This window comes from Narcine bancroftii, chromosome 12, assembly GCF_036971445.1.
Source record: "Narcine bancroftii isolate sNarBan1 chromosome 12, sNarBan1.hap1, whole genome shotgun sequence".
NCBI classification, from domain to species: Eukaryota; Metazoa; Chordata; class Chondrichthyes; order Torpediniformes; family Narcinidae; genus Narcine; species Narcine bancroftii.
In genome coordinates, this window is record NC_091480.1 from 26,987,872 (window position 1) to 27,010,602 (window position 22,731).

General features: G+C 38.8%; 1 protein-coding gene across 1 annotated transcript in view; it reads right to left on the reverse strand.

The window, feature by feature from the left end:
* The window catches only part of radil (Ras association and DIL domains), a 54,622-nt gene that overhangs the window by 11,834 nt on the left and 20,057 nt on the right, over positions 1 to 22,731 (reverse strand). Inside the window, exons 4-8 of the mRNA XM_069904736.1 lie at positions 21,588 to 22,277; positions 20,244 to 20,281; positions 13,987 to 14,144; positions 4,186 to 4,298; positions 2,190 to 2,427 (exon numbers count right to left, since the gene is read on the reverse strand). Coding sequence (XP_069760837.1) covers positions 2,190 to 2,427; positions 4,186 to 4,298; positions 13,987 to 14,144; positions 20,244 to 20,281; positions 21,588 to 22,277 — 1,237 coding nt within the window. The remainder of the gene's footprint in view (positions 1 to 2,189; positions 2,428 to 4,185; positions 4,299 to 13,986; positions 14,145 to 20,243; positions 20,282 to 21,587; positions 22,278 to 22,731) is intronic.

Genomic DNA, 22,731 nt, shown 5'->3' on the forward strand with positions numbered 1-22,731 from the left:
AATATTCCCCAATGGAGGCATGCATATCAATGTTTGAGGCAAGCAAGAATATATTCTAAATTATCTGCAACAAAATAAATAATGTTCCCCAACGGAGGCATGCATATCAATGTTTGAGGCAAGCAAGAATATATTCTAAATTATCTGCAACAAAATAAATAATGTTCCCCAATGGAGGCATGCATATCAATGTTTGAGGCAAGCAAGAATATATTCTAAATTATCTGCAACAAAATAAATAATGTTGAGAAAATTATCTGAGGAGTTGTGCCTTTTACTGAACCCCTGTTTGGCAAATTGATCCTTTCCTTCTAACTACATCAATCCTGTCAGTTCTTAAACCCATCCATAAAGTTATGGGTAATGGGAAGGCAAGTAGAGCTGAGTCCTTGGCTAGATCAGCCACAATCTTATAGAATGGCAGAACTAGCCCAATGGGCCAGATGGCCTAATCTTACTCCTGTTTCTTATTTTCTTATCCACAGTCAAGGATAGCCCATTGAACTACAGTTTTTTGACTTTTGCTTTATCCTTCTAAAGAAGGTTAAATGGCTTCATCTAGGAACTAAAGTAATTCAGCAAAGAGCAGATGCAGCTATTATAAGGTTAGGGTGCGTCACCAGTCGGCTTTTAGTTTCGTACTTTTCTTAAATTGAATTGATCAGTAGATTTAGATTTTGAAAGAGGAACTACATATGTGAAATGGACAATTTCATATGGACATTTAAACAAGACATTAACTGAAAATTGTCATGCCACTGATAGGCTTGATCTTTTGACCAACTTGAGATGTCAGATAAAGACGGTGTTTCATCACCTGCAATCGGTAGTTAAAACCAAACTAGTGGAGGTGTTCACAATTTGTTTCTGTTTCAGGAAAATTTATTGCAAATTATTTCACATTTCTTATCTGCTCACTATATTGTTTGTACATGGTACATTTTTAAAAATTCTAAAACCCTCACATTTTCATTTTGACATTTTTCACACATGAAATTATCATAATCTTCCATGCATTTTTAAACTACTACTTGGCCATCATTTTACTTTTTTGGGGAATATTTTATTTTAATTTTTCCAAGACTCATAGAACATTATAAATAGTATTTTAAAATGACAGAGTCTCATGATTGCCCAAATCTTACCCCACCCACAACTGCTAACATTAAAAAAATGGGTCATTAATTAGTCCAGAATTCAACACTATTAACCTAACTATATTATTTAAACCTTTTCAGGGAAGTTAATTATATCCTTAAGCCAGTACAATTCAAATAAGGTTGCCATATTTTAACAAAGAAAAACATCGTATTTCTTTCTAAGATAAGTTAACTTTTCCAGAGGGGCACAACTTTGCAGTGCATATTCCAGCAAGTAGTAAGTCGGGGGGAGGAGGATTCAGACTTCTATGTAACAGCGATACATTTCCAGGCTGCAATCCTCATGAACTGTATTTGATATTTTGACCGTTTTGTGCCAATAACCATAAGATTCCTCAATAAATACAGTTCTGGTTCCAATGGAAAATCCACTTCTATAATTTTTGTCAAAATTTCTGCCAAGTCATATCAAAAGGATCTTTACTTTCACACATAGCTAGGTTGAATGTATAAATGTTCTGTAAAGACTTTCTATGTTCATCCTGTGTCGATGTGGGATTTTCCCAGGGGCTCTAGTTTCCTTCCAACGTTCAAAACATACTGGGAGCGTAGGCTAATTGGGTGTAAATCGGGCAGCACAGACTCATCAGCCAAAATGACCTGTTACCGTGCTGTACATCTAAATTAAATTGTCCAGATCATCGAAAACAATCCTGCTTCATAGCTATCAAGAAAAACGGAACAGGCTAGAGCTCTTTAAAATTACAAAAGTATTCATAATGGTAGATATAGATACATTGCCACTTATGCAACGATTAAAATCAATATCAGGTAGCCTGAGTTTAACACTGAAGTTAGAATATACTTCGTTCAAAGAATTGTGAGAATGTGAAATTTGCTATCACCTGGAATGATTCAGGCGAATGGCGGTTGATGGAAATTTATGGATTTGTTGGAGGCACAAAGGAATAGAAGTCTGTGCTGATATGCATGATCAAAAACTATGGAGAACAAAAATTCCAAAGGCTTTTTTCTGTGAAATTGCATTCAATTCCTTGTAAAAGAATCCTTGCACATTGTTAAACTTACCCCTATCCATTAGAAGATTGAAGAGCGAGGCATTGGAGAAAAAGAACAGGTAAGCAAACATTTGTGTTGCAATCTCTGGGTGAATCTCATATTGGTGGAGAAGGTCCAGTGTCATCTTGTATATCTGCATGATGTTATGAACCGGCTCTGGGACAAGAGAAGAATTCATCCAGAACTGGTCCCTCTCAGTCTGGAAGGGATTGCAATCCAAGAAGGTAGGAAGTGTGGCATAAAGCAACTATAAAACACAAAAAAATGTCAGTTTTGTTTAACCCGCGTATTCTACACCAAAAATTAAAATAAATGAGAATTAAAGGGGGATGTACGCATAGGTTTTAGAATGTTGATTTGGTGTCATTTTGTAATTGTAGTCAAGTACGATGAACAGTAAAAGAGGATAAGGGGAAAGTGTATCGGAATGGCAAATTGAGATTTTGTTTATTGGGAGAGATATCAGCTAATGACAGATAATTTGATCAATACAATATTTCCATAATTAGTGTAACTATGGATTACATCATCTGCACTGGAGCATATAATCTGTAATGTCCGTGATATCTGTGCAGAAAGTGCACAAATAGTGCAGATTTAGCCACTGAACTGCTAAAGGTATGATCTTATAACCCAAGGTCGTAGCTCATCTTGTCAAGTGTGTCCACGCATTAGTATTGTGTGCCATATCTGGAGTTTAATTCAAATCATGTTGCTCCAGATAGACATCCAAATCACATGGTAAACATTAAAACAGGAAGGGCAACTGAGATAAATAAGAGATGAAAGCAGAAGATCATGAGCAGGTCTGCACTTGTAGAATGTCAGCATTGCAAATTCAGACTGTTGCTACCCCTGTACACCATAGCAATTCAAAGGACTTTGAGGAGGTCATTGGCAATTGAGTAATTAGTCAGTCCTTCAACACATTGTAGGAAATCCCAAAATAACCCAGAACTCCAAAGCGTGGTAGTACAGGGGAGCATTGTAATATCCTATGTCACGCTGATATATTTTAACTATCTCGTGACTATGCAAGTCAATAACCTTTTTGTTTTATGTCATTGAGCTGTTGCATAATTAGTACCCAAGGAATGTCCACTATAACCATTGGTAAAACGTAAGCTCTGTAAAACTATGACTGAACCATCTTGGAATGTGACTTGACCCTGTGAATAAAGCACTTGAGTTTTAGATCTCACTCTATCAAATCATGTATGCCTTGTCACTGGGCATGTTAACTACTGGAACTACATAGTTTCTCCAGTACTCAAAAAGCATAGATCTGAAAGGCATAAATGTAGAATTTTACACCTCAAATACAAGATGAACAGAGGAAGACCAATAAGAAATGGATAATCTCTTTCGAGCCTTCTGTCCGTCGTCACCATGGTAATCTATTGCAGAATATGTATACCATGTCCAAATACTAAATAGCACCACTTTTCCACATTGAACTATCCTTCAAATGAATTAGCAACAAATCCCTTTTTACTAATCCATGGTTATTGCTGCTGCCAAACGCTCCATTCTACATTCATGGTAATAGCTTTATAGTTGTTCGTGTCAAATTAAGGTTTGACACTGATGCCTGATGTGTTTAAACATATGGTGCATGACGTTAGCAGCTCAGTTAGTCACGATGAATATTACACTGATCCGCCTACTCTGTCACACTTCCTAATACGGTTTGTGTGAGATTTATCAAAATGGACTGCAAGTGCCTGGTGCGTCAAATTCCAGTCTGGCGGCAAGACCTACAGGCTCCAATATTGCAGCCAAATTACAGTAAAACCCCTGGTATCGGGCACCTATGGGAATTGACAGGTGCCAGATAAGTGAATTTTCTAGTTGCTTGAGATTGGAGGTTGTGTGGATTGGTGAGGTGTGCCATATTTATTTTCCTCAATTTCTTTTGTCGGCTGCCAGTTGCTGAATTCCAGATAACATGGGGTTTTACTGCAACTATCCATTGACAAATAATACATTTGTAACCTGAACTAACCTTTGTGATGTAGTACACACATTGCTGGAAAGAATGCATGATTACTTCTTCCAAAATAGTCATAACTTCTTCATTGAGTGAAATTGTAAACGAGAGCAATGTTTCTTTGGAACCTGAAATAAAAATAAATTAAGATTCAGCAGCGACTAGCAGAAATGTATTCCATTAAAATTTGAGATCATCTCCACTCTCCCAACCAGGATAGAAAAATCTTCTCTGTTCATCTGAAATGATGAGATTTTATTCACTTTTCTTCCGACATGACTGGAAAGGCCAGCATCAATTGCTCATTTTTATTTGCTCAAAGAAGTGGTGAACTTATGTTTGAAACAGGTGATAGAGTTAATTGATTTGGGAATTAGTGGAGTTGCCTACTTGAGTAACAGTATTGCATTTCAGAGAGAGTACACACTTAAGCACTGCAGGACGAAAGGATTTAGGGCGTCTGATAGCAACCTATTTCAATTATGCTCCCTTTGTCTGCAATGATGTTAAGCTTCTTGCGTGTTCTTGGAGTTCCAATCATCTGAGTGGGAAGCATTTCATCCCGTTTGACGGGCCTTGTGAATGTTGGAAAGGCACAAAGCAAGGGGCGGGGGGGAAGAAGAGTCTGCAGGTGAGACACTCTCAAACTTGGGATGGGAGGAACCTCACTGGTGAAATAGCTGAAGATGGTTGAGCCTAATAAACAAAGACAGTGGTACACCTCCCATCACGTCCTTCTGCTTTTCCTATTGAACCATGGTTGATCCCCCCCAGCTTGATGGAAATTGTACAAAGCGATTGTCCTGCTTTACATTTTTCTGCCGATATTTGTTCTTCTAGCATGCCCAGCTTTGAGATGCCAGATTTGTCCTGATTCTACTCCACTTAGTACAAGTGCAGCGCCGCGCATTTCAATGGGGCCCAAGTAAGAGAATGTGTGTGTCTCCCTCAAGACAGTGTGAAAGCAACTTGTATAAATCCTCTCTTGGCCATGGGTAGTGAGGTCAACTAGGTTTATTCCCCATGTTCGTTCACTCATTACAACTCACACAGGTTCAGTTGGACAGTAATTTCCTTCAGGACTATTTGGCTGACTTGGTCAACCATTTGTACAAGCTTCAGTTCTTGGTGGATGGACCATCTGGTGTTTATTAGACTCAACATCTTCAGCTATTTCACCAAATTCTGATGGAGGACTGTAAACTGTGATTCTATGAATTCAATGATGGCAGATTGTTTGTTGACAAGCCTGTGGGTCAAAGTTACAATCCAATTCAAGGCCCTGGATTTAGTGAGAAAGTCTTTGACTGGTCTGGGACTGATTTTTGCCATATGCAGATTTGATACTTAGGTCAACATCAAATGGTCCATCCACCACAGAACTGAAACTTGTATATATGGAAATTATGCTATTAAGAAAAACTGAGCAGCTTCCATTTACCTGCCACAGATTTGAACAAATGAAGTTTCAGAGTCCATAAAATGTTAAAATAGATTTGTGCATTTTAATAACATATTACACCGATCTGCAAACACACTTGGTGACTTGCGGTTGAAGGACTCACACAGACTGCGGGCTGCTGGAAACTGGCTCATGGGAACCAGATATTGGAACTGGGATTCAAGAGGTCGCTGAGGGCTTCCTGATTGTCAGAGGTTTGGATCTGGAGCATGAACTGGTGTCTGTGCGACTGAGGAGGGGGTTGTGGGTGCACTGGATGTGAATCCACAGACATTCAATATCTCTGAAGGGACTCTCTTTTGATTCTCCTTCTCCTATTGTTAGGGATGCCACGATGACTCTGCTTGCCTTGCGACACAGAAAAGTTGAGGTATATCACATTTTTAATGTGTTATTACATGACAATAAAAGGAGCCTTGGAACCTTCAAATTTGAACACTGTTTCTATTTCCTACCAAAAATTTAGTGATATCTGCAAATCACCATGTGTATTAATAATGCCTTCATTTTCCTTATTCATCTCTATATGACTACTTCCTTCAAAATTTCTTTTAATCTTACATCCCTGATTATCATGTCTTCAGATTTTTTTTTCAACAAAATGAATGTGAATTAAATTGAATACCTCAGTGAAACATGTCATTAACCTGCATATATTCAACTGGTTCAGGCTATGCATTAAACATATACTGCTTGCTCACTAGCTCCTAATACCTCCTATTAACTGCTACTACTTAGTGAAGCTTTCATATTCATATTTCATCAAATTAAATAGTCCTCAATAGGCCAAATCATGGTATTCAAGCATTAACATGATTAATAGAGCTGCAGCCTCGCAGCTCAAGTGATATATTGTTTGACCTTGACCTCTGGTCATGGGTGGAGTTTGCACACTGACTGTGACTGGGTGGGTTTCTTCTAGTGACTTTTTAAACCACCTCTCAAAGTCATGCAGGTTAGGAGGTTAATTGGGCACTGTGAATTGCTCCCAGTGTGTAGTCAATGGTAGAATCTGGGGGAGCTGATCAGTAATGTTGGGAGAATAAAAATATGAAAATAGTTTAGGAAGGTACTTGGTGGTCAGCACTAATCTGATGGGCCAAAATGTGCTGTGATACTCGATGACACCACCCTGTATGTAAATTGTGGCAGACTCACCATCCAAGATGAGTTGAATGATAGCTACCAAAGTCCAACAACTAAGCCTCATCTCAGGAGATCTTGCACCTGTCTCACTGCAGAGGCCTTGTCACATCACACTGCATACATACCAAGTCCAGAGTGTCAGCTAAATCAACTCTGCCCGTGTGAGTGAAGTGAGTCGGGATCACAGGGAACTGGCAGGATCCAGTCCACAATATCACAAGGCTATCCTGTTCCCTTCAAACAATTGTGACACGTTGAACTAATCAGCACTTTTACCAGAATTAATTAACTTATCAGCCACTAATCACAGGTAATTGAAGTAATTTACTGTCTTACAGGTGAAATGAATATTCAATAATAAATAATGTGCAAATTAAGTGTCCTTAAATGGGTCTCTGATTGAATCTGTTGTTTAGGAATCTGGTGGTGAAAGAGTAGCAACTGTTCCTGAACCTGGTCATTACAAGTCTTTCCTGATGATAGCAGCAAGAGCACAGCATGTCCTGGGTGGTAATGGATCCTTGATTATTGCTGCTGCATTCCATGTAGATTTTCTCAATGGTGGGAGAGTTTTGCCTGTGATGTACTGGGCTGTGTCTGCTACCTTTTGTAGGGCTTTCCACTCCCATACCAGGCCCTGATGCAGCCGGTCAGCACACTTTCCACTATACATCTGTAGAAGTTTGCTACCACCTTCTCTAACAATGGACTGAAGTGTAGCTTTAGAGATTATTGTGTCACTTCTGTGCCCAGACAGGTACTAACTTCAAGGTGAGTGGAGCCAAACTAATTCTAAAGAGTCAGGTCACAACATTCAGGACTCATTTTCCAGCATCTATTTCCCTCTTGAAATTGCTGGACTCTCTTTATATTTTCTTTAATAAAAGAGAGCAAAATCTCAGTACGAGGGAGATTTGTAAATAAGCATATATACATTTTTTCCAGTGAGGCCATGTATTCAAATGTTTCAACTGGGAAATAGTTTTAATTGAAGATTTGCACAAGTGTTTAGCTCCATACAAATGTTAACCAATTAAGCTTGATGCATTTTTAACTGCTCACCCAACACCCTCATTCATTAAAGGGCCACAGTGATCAGTGTTTACTTAGTGACTTTCGAGAATGGAAATATTCATATAGGTCATGGTTTCAAGTACCTAGAGAAATTTCATTAACTGCCCATAAGATTCTATTTACATGCAAGTATTTATTTGTCTTTCAATGGAGATGGCTCATTGGAGAATACTGTTTAAGCTTATTCATCAGCTATTTTACAGTACCCCACAATTAAAATTAATGTCAAGATGATCAAGCTGGATTGTAAATTGTTTGATATTAGAAATCAGAAGCTAATGAATAGCAACTGCAGATCTCAAGATATCACTTGGAGGTATTTATATTAATCACCTATAAAGATTTTTCTAATTGGAGTACAGAATTTATTAATTTGTATAGGAGACTGATGGTCATGACATGACAATTGGGAAAATCAAATCAATAAGCTGAACGATGACAGTTGGCTTTTAACATAAAGGACAGCTTTTTAAAATAAGGCAAGATGAAACATGGATGCAGTAAATAAACTATTGGCAGAAACTTTTTAAAAATATTGTCATTAAATATCTAATTGCCTAATCTAACATATCCCAAGAATGCAGATTTGGGCTACAAGCCAAATTAGAAAAGCTCAATTTTTCTTTACAGTTACCAGCATGTGAAGAGAGGGGGAGAAAAAGACACACTTTTCTATTGGTATGATACCCAAACAGCTAGTCACTTAAGTTCTATTTTAAGCAATGGTCAATACACCAAACTAAAATCAAAAAGCATTTGACCAATGAGGTTGGGCTGGGCCTTGGTCTGATGAACAACACCAGATCCAAACCTAGATTTTTTTCCCCCAAATTTTGGTTGAATTATAAATCCATGACTTCCAAAAGTCAATCACATTACTCAGTTACAGTACTATTGTGCTTTATATATGGTTCATTCTCACATCTTTATTCATCATCTCTTCCCATCACCCACACCAAAGAAAAATCACAGCACAGAAATAGGCCCGCCGACCCTTCTAGTCTGTGCCAAACTATTTTTCTGCCTAGTTCCACTGACCTGCACCACCCATGTACCTGTCCAAATTCTTATTATTAAAATTATGCCCACATTCACCACTTCAGTTGGGAATGCTCCCATCACTCTGTGTGAAGAAGTTACCTCCTTTCACCCTTAACCTATATCCTCTGGCTTGCATCTCACCTACCCTCAACAAAAAAAGCCTACCTACATTTACTCTATCCCCCCCCTCATAATTTTAAATACCCTATCAAATATCCCCTAATTATGCTACACTCCAGGAATCAAGTTCTAACCTGTTTAACCTTTCCCTATAACTCAGTTCCTGAAGTCCGAGCAACATCCTAGTAAATCTTCTCTGCACTTTTTCCACTGTTATTGATATCTTCTCTGTAGTTAGGTGACCAAAACTGCACACAATATTCCAAATTTGGTCTCACCGATGTCTTATACAACATCCCAATTCCTGTACTCAATACTTGGATTTAAGAAGGCCAATATGCCAAAAGCTCTCTCAACAACTCTATCCACCTGTGATGCCACTTTCAGGGAATTATGTATCTGCAGTCCCACATCCCTCTGTTCTATTGCACCTCTCAGTGCCCTACCATTTACCGTGCATGTCCTTTCTTGGTTTGTCCTTCCAAAATGCAATACCTCACACTTGTCTGCATTACATTTCATCTGCCATTTTTCAGCCAATTTTTCCCACCTGATCCAGATCTCTCTGCACGTTTTGAAAACCTTCCTCGCTGTCCAGCACATCTCCAATCTTAGTGTCATCTGCAAATTTGCTAATCTAATTTTCCACAATGTCATCCAGATCATTAATATTGATGACAAACAACATTGGTCCCAGCACCGAACCCTGAGGCACACCACTAGTTGCTGGACTCCAGCCTGAGAAGCTATCATCCACCACCACACTCTAGGCCAGTGGTTCCCAACCTTTTACTTTCCACTCACATACCACTTTAAGTATTCCCTATGCCATAAGTGTTCTGTGATTAATAAGGGATTGCTTAAGATGGTATGTGGGTGGAAAGAAAGTTTGAAAACCACTGTTTTAATCATTCCAAAGTGACTCGTTATGTGCACAGTTTCATAACTCCAAAGGAAATGGGCCAATGACAATTTTTCTGAAGCAAAATATTTCATTAATAATTGGGTCTAGAGCAGTGATTCTCAACCTTCCCTTCCTACTCACATACCACTTTAAGCAATCCCTTACTAATCACAGAACATTTATGGCATATACTTAAAGTGGTATGTGAGTGGAAAGTAAAAGGTTGGGAACCACTGCTCTAGGCCATTTCATGTCAGGACTCCACCTGGAGACCAGCTACAAGAGCAGATCGAAAACTTAAAACTTACTTTTCAGAGAACACCCCTAAAAGGATGCTCCAGTGTCCCATTCATATCAAGAGGCACCTCATAGCACCTTCCAGAGCCGATGGAGGCAGGGCGACTGGTGCCATAGCGCACCCATCATAAATAGGCGGCAGAGCAATGGGTGTCTTCCCTACCCATAATCCCCCACACAGCTGAAGACGACCATTGCTCTGCCACGTTTTGAGCTGCAAAGAGCAGCCCAGTGTGGCTGCAACAGCCAGCATTGGCCACACCCTGATGGCTGTGATGGCCCCCACCTTGAGGGGGTCATGAAAGGAAAGGAGGGGGGGGGAGTGGGGAGATGGGTTGTGGACTGACGGCATCATCAGCCCAGCCTGTACATTCAGGTCAGGCGGCAGAGCGCTGCACTCTGCCAATTAATCTTCCCCGAGAAGGGTTGGAACTAGTGCCTCTGAGCCGGTAACGTACATCTTTAGCCGTGAGGGCAAAGAACCTCCAGCTTTACAGACTAGTGTTTTCCCTGCTTGAAAGTGCCTTTTGGCTTCTCCCACAGTTGAATCCAGTTTACTACCTCACCATGTATACCCATGTCAGACCTATGCAAGAAGCATTGCCTCTTATCACAGCAAGCCAAGTTAGAGTGCCATATCAAGATGCCTGATCATTATTTGCACCTTACTATTCAGAAACTGTGAGATTACTGCAATATCTACAACTCTATGCCACTCAAAGTATCAAAATGTATTTTGTGTGCATCTTTATATTTTTTCATCTGCCAATATTTGAAAGTTTAAAAAAATAATCTTCATCTTAGATCATTAACCATCTCTTCCCACAAGTGCAGCCTGACATGCTGAGAATTTCTAGCATTTTGTTTTTATTTTTAATATTTGAGTTCTCCTTAATTCACCCATGAAGAAACAAGATTACTTTCCTATAACTTAGATAATTTTTTTTTTAAAGAAAAAATATAGGGCTCCTCTAATTATTTTATTGGAAAAATACTACTTGTTAGTATATTTATCAATTACTTATTTCAAGTGAAGGTATATGCTATTGCTAAAGTGCAGCTTTGAAATAGGAATTTAAAACTCATCTATATGTACCAAAATAACTGCAAATATTAGCAGCATTAAGGCCTGAATGTTGTCAGCCAAGGGCATGATAGTTTTTCCATATAGAATACTTACCAGCATCAACTGAAAATTTGAAGTATGGTTGAATGAGCAAATAAAAAATGTGCCAATTCATCATCTTGAAAACATAATATTATGTTCCTTAACTTACAGCATGATCATGTTAAAAGTATTAAGGCTATAAAAGGACCACACAAGTAAGTATTCATGACTTTATTTTTCAAATAATTGGTTAACAAATTTTCCTAGAAGAAAAGTGTGAAAGATCTCTTCCTCTCGGCCTATTTTCTCACTTTTAATTTGAGCCGCGTTAGTTGAATTGAATGTGTGGCGGTTGCTTGTGTTTAAGTGCTCTATATATTGCTAAGATTTTTTGGTCCTTGGTTGACATTAAGATGGTGTTCATTCTATCATTTATCCTGTTGGTCTTAGACTTGCTGTTTAATCACAATGTCAACCAGAAGTAGATTAATCCTCTATCAACATTAGGCCTGGTCTCTGTCAGCAGTGGGCTTGGTTACGCTCGGTCTGTTTTATTTCGAAATATGGAGAAGACCTGAAGTAATTGGAATTAAGCTTCCAGTCTTAAAAATTCCAAAACCCAAGGCTTATCAAGAAATCTCTTAAAATCTTTTCTTGTCTGGATGTGCTACATTTATCGTTTGTCTTTAATATTTTCATGTACAAGGTAAATTGATTAATAATTAATTACACTTGCTGAATTCAGGCAATTCTGAAATATTAATGAAATTCCTTCAGGCACAGTTCATAATTCAATTTCAGCTTGGGTTAAATCATACATTGTCTACGATTCCCAAGTGATTCTCGAAAGATGAAGAGTTCCAATCGAATCGTTAATCAGAGAATTTCTCAATATTTAAGGTTTCACGTAGCTAATTTTGATTTAGTGTACTTCATGAAAGGAAGGCACTTAAATGGAACTTCAGTTAAGCAGCAAAGTCTACAGACACTAGAACTGTAGAACAGTACACAAATGTAAAGGATAACCAACGCTTCGGGCCTGAGTCCTTCACCAAGCTATGTGCAAAAAGTAGGCAGGCGCCTGACTGAACCTTAAATGATATTTGAAGTTGGGTAAAAGTAGCTTCCTTTAATAATGGTCAAATGGCAAAAATCACAGAGACATAGTATATTTCAACTGACCTTGTTACCACTTTAATTAATGATTTACTACTCAATGGTAAAGTGAAATGCCTATAATTAATTATCAAAAAGATGACATAGCAATAAAAATGAGAAATGCAAAGCAAAACCAAATACATTTTACAATTAGCATTTACTGTAAAATCATTCTTTTTGATGGGATTGTTTTAGTCACGGCACAGTTGGGGTAGGGGCACCACGGGTGGCATAGCAGTTACATGCTTTTACACTGCCAGTGATTGGGTCAGGGCTTCAAATCCCTTGTTGTCTGCAAGGAGTTTGTATGCTCTCTCTGTGTCTCTGTAAATTTCCTCCGGGGGCTCCGGTTTCCTCCCACCATCTGAAATGTATCAGGGGTGTAGGTTAATTGGGTGTAAATTGGCCAGCACAGACTCATGGGCCCAAATGACCTGTTACTGTGCAGGTTGTCTAAAAAATGTTTTTAAATTACTAACTTTTTAAATTTTTTAATTTAGACATCCCGCATGGAAACAGGCTATTTTAGCCCATGCTGTCCAATTTACACCCAATTATCCTATAACCCCCGGTATGATTCGAATGGTGAGACGAAACCGGAGCCCTATGGGAAAACCCATGGAGACGCGGGGAGAATGAACAACCTCCTTTCAGACAGCGCGGTATTTGAATCCCTGTCCCCATAGCTTGCACTGTAAAGGTGTTGCGCTAACCACCAAGCCAATCGTGCCACCCATGTTGCACGCTCTTTATCAGTTAAAATTCAAATAAAATACTGTAGTATATTTTCTGGAAGATTAAACAAGTTAAAAGGGCCTTGTCTATCTATCATGACCAATCTTATAATCTCCATGAACCCCTTGCAAGTCTTTTTGCCTTTCTTCATTTCTCTACCAAATGTAGGTATTTTTGCAGAAATTTGGACACAAGGATTATTCCCTAGAGCATTCTCTGAGCTTTACAGTGAAACAAAAATGTTTTCACTGTAAAATGATCTCACAGGAAAAAAAAACATGTTTCCATGCCTTATGTTCTACTGGTTAATATTATGGTTTATTTGCAGCTTATCTTGGCAAATGAAGAGTTTCTGGAAATAGCAAGCTAAAAATTCCATTTGGGAAAACAAACCAGTTACCCTCTTCGAACAAAATTTTCCAGAAAAAGGCCCTTCAGCTCAGCTTGTTCCCATGTTGCCTACCTGAACTGGTCCCATTTGTTGGCTTTTGGACCATTTCATCAAAACCCTTTCAATTACATATTCTGATGCCAATAGCTTTTCAACACTGTAACTTCTACAATTTCCCTAGCAGCTCTTTCCACAGACTGCAAGATTCTTTTGTTCCAGCATTAATTCTAACAATTGACCAATTTATAGCAAAATAGATTCTAAATATTGCTAACATCACCCATTTCAATGGCACAACAAATGCTAATTTTAGAACTTAGAGTTCATCATTTTCTCCAAAATGGTTAACTTCTCAGTGTCTTGTATTTGCAGAACAGTACCTTGTCCTTTCAGATCACCAATGCCTTGAATATATTCTGGAACTCTCTGCTGGATGAAGTAAAGCAGCTCAATAGAGTTGGACATCCAAAAGAAAATATGTTGCAGGTCTGGAACCAGGTCTGCAATATTGATCAGAGGATGTGATACTGGATCCTGCCTAGAGTTAGGAGGGGAAATAATATAAAAATTACAGGGCAAAAATAATTATTAATTAAGTGTGTTCATTACATACAAAAGACAAACTGGATGACAACATGATCTTGCAGGTTACATTGGATATCAAATATGTCTCTTCATTACAATAATGTGCATTCCTTCAAGAGAAGGCAGGAATCAACATAATGTTTTAAAGATGTCCCATAATTTTGTGGTGTTAAATCTACAGTGGGAAGTTATGCCATGCTATTATTGTAGCCCCAAATGTTCTTTCCTGGATTACTGGAGTGCCTATTGCCCTGGACCTGCCTAACAAGATTAAAAATACTGGGTGCTCTCAATAGGGCAATTCCATCTGTACCAGTCTCTTTTATTTATCTTCATCATGGCCCTAAAACTTCTCTCTCACCTACCCATCTAGTCCCCTTTGATTCATTTTGCCACTTAACCACACTAAAGTCTGGTTTACAAATCTATTAACCTATCAGTTCTTCTTTAGGATGGGGGCAGAAACCCACGTTGTCAGAGGATGACCTATAAACTCTTCACAGAATCCAAACAAGATCTAGATTTAACCTGTGAGGCACATCATTTTGCCATTCTACAAGTACAAGGGCAAATATGGCCAAAGCATCACATTACCCTCTTGCTCAGCAAGCTATTTACTTCAGTAATGCAGAAATAAAGTAAAATAAATGTATGATGGGGAACAGAACAGTTTCAGATCTGGACTTTTCACTTTGGACGACATTACCTCTGTGATCTATTGCAAAGAAGGCAAGAGATCTGTTATCCTATTGGATCTCAAAACCATCTTTGTCTTCTGAAATTTGACTGTTTTACAGCATAAACACTGAATTTTCAGAAAAGAGTACATCTATTGAAGGAATTCCAGGTAAACACAGTCAATTGTTTGCAAGGTTTGTGAATTTCTTCATTGTTTCAGCATGAAGAATGTTGGAGCAAACTTCACTAACATGTGGCATGTGTAGCAATCCTGAGATCACAACCCTGGAAGTTCTGTCCTTCAACTTCATGCCTAACTCGCTGCAGAACCTCGTCACCCTTCCTACCTATGTCATTGATCCTTACATGGACCACGACATCTGGCTGCTCACCCTCCCTCTTGAGAATGCCGTTAACTCGATCTGAGATATCGCAGATATCCCTTTCTTGAAATAAGCTTTGTCCCAATGAGCCCTGTGATGCATCTTTCACAAAAAAGCCTGGTAGATCCATTTTTCCATCCTAACTTGTTGGCCAAGATGCTGGTTATGTCTTGCACTGGAGATTATGCATTCTACTTGATCTGTAAATAAATGGGATTCAAACTAAAATACAAACCACCAATAAACAGACAAACGACCTGTCTGAAACACAACGCAGTGTTTAAATGATTTATCGGCCTGGGTTGCAATGTGTAGACAAATGGCCACAATGAAGCAGAAATTGGAAGATGATTATCACTATACATAAATAACACAAGCATATTGTGTTCATGTTTTACAACAGCAACAAAGATCTCTCTCCTACATACATGATCTCCCGGAATTGTTTTTATGGTTCAGACACGTGGTCAACTACTGTGTTTCTCAGGAGGAAATTGGATACTTTCAACCAGTGGTGCCTTAACAAATACTCCATGTTTCTGTGACGAGCATTTCACCAACATAACTGTTCATCTCTTTACTCTATAGCAGGAAGTGTCCAAAGAGCCAGAAAGCACTGGTTCCTTGGACACATTTCCCAAGCAGATGCCTCGGTCTGCGATATCTCAAATCGAGTTCATGGCATTCTCAAGAGGGAGGGTGAGCAGCCAGATGTTGTGGTCCATGTAAGGACCAATGACATAGGTAGGAAGGGTGACAAGGTTCTGCAGAGAGTTAGGCATGACGTTGAAGGACAGAACCTTCAGGGTTGTGATCTCAGGATTGCTACACATGCCACATGTTAGTGAAGTTAGAAACAGGAGGGTAATGCAGCTTAGCACGTGGCTAAAGATTGGTGCAGCAGTGAAGGCTTCAGATTTCTGGATCATTGGGCTCTCTTCCAGGGAAGGTGGGACCTGTACTGGCAGGATGTTTTGCAAATGAACTGGAGGGGAACCAATATCCTTTACGGGAATGCTTGCTGGTGTTGCTCTGGGGAGTTTAAACTAGATTTTCAGGGGGATGGAAACCAGAGTGCCAGAGCAGATAGTGGAGTGGAGGAGGAAAAAGATAAGGTCAAGATTGCATGTAGAGAGGGAAATCAAACGGTTTTGGGTGTTGGAAATAATGTTCTCAGGTGCCTCTATTTCAATGCAAGAGGTACTGTCGGAATGGCAGACAAGTCTAAAGAATTGATTGGCATATGAAATTAAGCCACTGTGGACATTAGTAAAACTTGGTTGCAAGAAGGGGCAGGAATGGCAGCTAAACATACTGCAATTCTGTTATTTCAAATGTGATAGAGTGGGAAAGATGAAAGGGGGAGGAATGGCATTGCTCATCAGGGAAAATATCACAGCTGTGCCAGACAGGACAGACTAGAGGGCTTGTCTATGAAGATTATCTGAAGCTGAGGAATAGGAAAGGTCTGACCACAATGATGGGGTTGTACCCAACTGCAAGTGGAATTGGAGGAACAAATCTGCAGGGAGCAGTCAGCTGCAGGAAACAAAGCTGTGATAGTATGTGATTTTTACTTTCCACATATTGACTGGAACTTCCATAGTGTAAAAGGGCTGGATGACTTATAGTTTATCAAATGTGTTCAGGAAAATTTTCTAAATCAATAGAGCTACTAAATAGAGAGAATGCATTACTGCATCACCTATTGGGGAATGAGATGGGACAGAAGTATTTACAGGAGAACACTTTAGATTCAGTGATCATAATACCATTAGTTTCAAGATAATTATGGATAATGATAGGTTTGGTCCTCGGTTTGAGATTCTAAATTGGAGAAAGGCCAATTTTGTGGAAATGATCCCTCATCTTAGAAGGGGTGTAACAATGTTGGAAAGAGTACAAAGATTTACCAGGATGATTCCAGGAATGCAAGGCCTAACATATAAGGAACATTTATCGGCTCTTAGACTGTATTCATTGAAGTAAAGAAGAATGAGAGAAATCTCATAGAAATATTTTGAACGCTGAAAGGATTGGACAGAGTAGATGTGAATAAGATGTTTCCCTTGGTGGGTGAATCCAGGACAAGAGAGCACAGTCTTAGAATTAGAAGGTACCCATAAAACAGAGATGAGGAGAAATTTCTTTCACCAGAGGGTCACGGATTTGTGGAGTTCGTTGTCACATACATCTGTGGAGGCCCGATCATTGAGAGAATTTGAGGAGATTGATATGTATCTAATTAGTCAGGGTATCAAGGGATTATGGGGGAAAAGGCTGGAAATTGGAACTAGATGGTTTAACTCAGGGTGAAGTTGCAGAACAGACTTGATGGGCCGAATGGCCTAATTCTGTTCCTTTATCTTGTGATCTAGAAAGCATGAATTGGACAAAAATGTGCTCTGTAAGAGCAAGGCCTTCAAAAATGAAATTTTGAGAGTACAGAGTTTGTATGCTCCCTGTAAAGATTAAAGGCACAGTTAATAGGCATAGGGAACCTTGGTTTTTGAGGGATATTGGGGATTTGATTAAGAAGAGAGATGTATAGCAGATTGAGGCAACAAGGAGCAAATGAGGTACTTAAGGAATATTTAAAAAATGCAAGAGGGCTAAGACACAAGGTTGTTTTGACAGAAAAGGTGAAGGAAAATCCTAAAGGCTTATACAACAACATTATGAGGAAAAAGATAGAAAGGGACATAATTGGTCCTCTTGAAGGTCAACTATGTATAGAGCCAGAAGGGATGGGGGAGAAATGGGATTTTTGCATCTGTATTTACTCAGGAAATTGGCACAATCTAGGGAAGTGAGGCAAACAAGCAGCAAGGTCATAGAAGCAAAAGAGATTAAAAAGGAAGAGGTGCTTACTGTTTTAAACTGAATAAAGGTAGAAAAATCTCCAGGGTCTGAGAAGGTATTCCCTCAATCCTTGAGGGAGGCTAGTTCAGAAATTGCAGGGGCCTTCAGGTGAGGTGCCAGAGGAGTGGAGGGTAGCTCGTATCATTCCATTGGTTAGTCAGAAAGGTTAAGCCGCTCAGTAATCATGGGGAGGTAGTAAAATGGATTTGACATTGGCTTTATGGGAGAAGCCAGAGAGTGGTAGTGAATGATTGCTTCTTTGACTGGATGCAAATTGTGCTTTGTTAAGGGTCATTACTGGGTAAATTGGATCAGCAAGTTTGCAGGTGACACAAAGAATGGAGGTATTGTCTTCTGATGAAGACTACAAAAGCTTTCAGGGATCTGGACAGGCTGAAAAAATGGGCTGCAATAGGGCAGATGGAATTTCATGCATACATGTGTGAGATGTTGCATTTTAGAAGGACAAACCAAGGTAGGACATACATGGTAAACAGTCTGGCACTGAAGAGTGCAGTAGAATAGAGGGATATGGGAATACAGATACATTATACCTGTTAGGCCACTTTCAGGGTATTGAGGTTTATAAAGAGAGCTTTTGGCACAATGGCCTTCATAAATCAAAGTAATGAGTATAGAGGCTGGGAAGTTATACAAGACAACTGGTTAAGTGCAGATTTGGAGTGTTGTGTGCAGTTTTGGTCACCTAACTACAGGAAAGATATCAAAAAAACATTGAGAGGGTACAGAGATTTACTAGGCTTGCTGAGGAACTGAGTGACAGGGAAAGGTTAAACAGTTGAGGACTTTATTCCCTGGAGCACACAAGAATGAGGGGAGATTTGAGAGAGGTACACAAAATTATGATGGGTATATATAAAGTAAATGCAAGTATGCTCTTTCCACTGAGGTCAGGTGATATACAAACCAGAGGATAATGGTTAAGCGTGAAAGGGGAGAAATTTGGAATAGTATGGAATGAGCTGCCATCTGAACTTTTGAATGTGGGCTCAATTTTTACATTTAAGAAAAGTTTGGACAGGTGCAAGAATGGGAGGGGTATGAAGAAATATAGAATGGGTGCAGGTCGGTGAGACAAAGCAGGGTAATATTTTGACAGACTAGAAGGGCCAGAGGGCCTGTTTCTAGGCTGTATTATTTTATGGTTCTATCAGCTCAGCAACCTGTTGCAAAACCAGAGTTGACCCAGTGCACACCTGAGTTAACATGGACATACATAATTGAGGTGAATGAATGATTATTTTGCAGAATAGGTGTACTTGGAAAAATGCTGTAACCACCAATGGATGAAAAAAGGTTTTTTGAATAATCAATACTTAGTAAACTTCATAACTTATGAACTATAAAAGTCTTCATCAGAAGTGGAACGAACAAAATACATTTGGACTCACTTAAAATTAAAATGCTTCTAACTGCACCAGAAGCATCAGGTATATTTTAACTGAACTGTAGAATTTCTCTTCCAGAATATAAAAAAAATTGAAACTATTTACAAGATTACCATTTCCCAAATTCATTTTCAAAATTAAAAAAAGAATTAGTTAGAAAATGTAAACATCCATCTTCTGAACATTTAAACTAGCGAACTTCATAATGCAAGATTTGAAATTGTACTAAAAATAAACTTTTAATAAATTAACCTGAATGACAAATAGACATTAGGGTTAAAGAAAGAAAATCCCATTCAACTGAAAATTAGGTCTGACTATTTTCAGAAATTTCATTAATTATTTTGGGTTACCTAATGACCCAAGATTTCAAATTCAGATAATTAAAAATGGAACTGTATCTGAATGTTCGCTCCAACTTAGATCAATGGGCCCCCTAGGGAATAGTTTTCGTTTCAACTTCAAGTAAGAACTTTTGTTCATTTGGGCATTGGAAGGAACTGGCAAAATTAGAATTAGTGGTGGCAGAATTAGAATGAGAGTCAGATTTCATCCATTTAATACCATAAACCTAAATGGCAGAGTTATAATGAATTTACATCATTTAATATTTTTACAAATAATAAAAATAAAATTAAAAATGCAACTTCATGAAATGTGTGCATGAATGACTCTTAAACTAAAGAATCGGTGTGTGAACCAGTATTTTAAAGAACTTACTGTTCAGAATGTTTCTCAGCCAATTCTTTGGTCTTGCCCTGCGTGAAAAATGTATAAAAATCTGATCTGCACATGTTAAACAAAGTACTTTCTATTTATCATGGTCAGTTATTTTGGCTTTCTCTGATGCTAAACTTATAAACAGCAACCAGACCCATTGGTATCCATCTACTCCCCCCTTATAAAAAGTCGTCCTACTTTTTATATGAGATAGAGCAGTGATCATATTGTTGAAGATACCAAATTTATTAGGCAAAGGCCACATTTGTCCTTTCAAGGTAGGAGGCAGCAGGTCTACCTGCTGCATCAGTCAAATGTAAAAGATGCATCAAGCTTGTCTGAAAAGGAGCCATGTGGTTGCCAGAATCCTACCCTCAAAAAGGACAAAAGATCATTTGTTCATGGTACGACATTTGTTGCCAGCAATCCTGCTGTAGGAAAATACTTAGTAAACTTCATAACTTATGAAGTTATAAAAGTCTTCATCAGAAGTGGAATGAACAGAATACATTTGGCCTCACTTATAATTAAAATGCTTCTAACTGCACCAGAACCATCAGGTATATTTTAAAATTTCCCCATAGAATAGCAGTCTACACAGTTAAACAAATTGATTAATTGTGTACTAGAACAGATAAGTGAATTTGCCAGTTTCTTGAGGTTCTGTGTTGCATGGATTGGCGAACTGATCACTTGAGGATGCCAATTTTAAACTTTTGTATTTTTTTTTAACCTACAGGATTTATTTTCAACAATTTTTTTTGCCAGTTGCTTGAGGCTGCCAGTTACTTGAATTCCAGAAAATAGGGATTTTAATGTACTTGCAACATACCAAGAGAATTTTAGTGAGTTACAGTGTATATGTCGAAGTGTTGGATTGGTTTGAAATAGGGACAATGCTAAATTATATTAAACAGAGATGTGACCTCGTCCCTTCAACTCTCTTTGTGTTGGAAATCTAAAATAAAGACACCATATGCTCAAAACACTCAGCAAGTCAGACAATATTTGTGAAAAGGGAAGCAGCATTAATATTTCTGGTCCAAGATCCTTCAAACTGTTTGCTCCTTTTTGTGTATGATTGAGCTTCAAGAGAAATCGTGATTACATTCCAAACAATTCACTGTGAAAGATTCCCAAATTCTTGCAATCACTCAGTAGTCTTTCCTTTATCAAGATGCTCCATTAAAAAAAAATCTACTTGGGGGGGGGTTATAATATCTACTTCACTGATGAGATTTCAAACATTAAAAATGGAACTTGTGATTGAAATATTAAATCTAATAAGGCATTTTAGAGAAGCAAACATATCACGACTCAGACAATAGTGAAGTCGATACTGACCCATGCTATTGCTTGCATTCTCTTTACAATCTTCAAAAGCAGCTGCATAAAATCACCTGACTCGAAGTTGGTGGCTGAGTGCTGAACACACAGACAGAGCAGGCAAGCTGGAGTTAACTTATGGTCATCTCCTCCAGGTTCAATAAGGGTCAAGATTTTATCAATCAGCACATCTTCAAAGGCTCTTTCATATTCTAGTTGTAGCTTCCTTTTTTGAACAGTAATGCTCCTGTTTGTTGATGAGGTGGCTTTTTTTTCCATGTTTGCCAAGCAGTTTTTAATAATAGAGCCACACATTTTGCAAATGGTAATTCTCCGGATACTCTTTCGGCTGGGGAAACAGTGCAAATGTCTCAGCATGGAAAATGTTTGGTCTGGCAGCTTTTTAGCAGCTGAAGGATCCTTGAAGAGAAAGATGTAATGTTGACCAAAACCAATCAGATCACCATGCCTCAGTTCTGCAGGTCCTTCTACTGGTATGCAGTTCACTGCTATGAAGGCATTGGGGTACGACTCCACTATGGTTTGTTCTTCAACATGGCAACTTTGTTTCTTTGAATGTTTAATCCTTTTGATTTTGCAATGGAGAGAAAGAATATCAGGTGATGATAAGCAGATGTTGGGTCTTGTTGAAGCTGTTTCTTGTCCTACTATTTGATTCTCACCTTCTAGTGGATACACCAAACAGTCCTGTAAAAATAAAATCCAGAAGTCACATGTTTCACATTCTCACTGAACAACTCTATTGTTAGAGACAAGAGTACCAATTGAATTGCAGTAAAATATTTTTAATGATCCCCAAGGAACAGAAAGTTCTTTCAGCTAGCTATCCAATCTTCTTAACATGACTAGCTGATCGCTTCCCTGAGCGCCTTTGTTCTGTCTGCATCAATGACAAGGATCTCTCAGTGACCAACCATTTCAATTCCCAAGCCTACTCCTATGACGACACGTCTTTCCGTGGCCTCACGCACTCCCACATCAGGGCCGCCCACACATTGGAGGAGCAACACCTAATATTCTGCCTGGGCACCCTTCAACCGGATTGCATTAACGTCGACCTCTGGTTTCTGCTAGCCCGCTCCCCATTCTCCCTCTGTCTCCTTTCCTCCAGCTCTCCACCAGCACCTTCTCTCTCCATTCA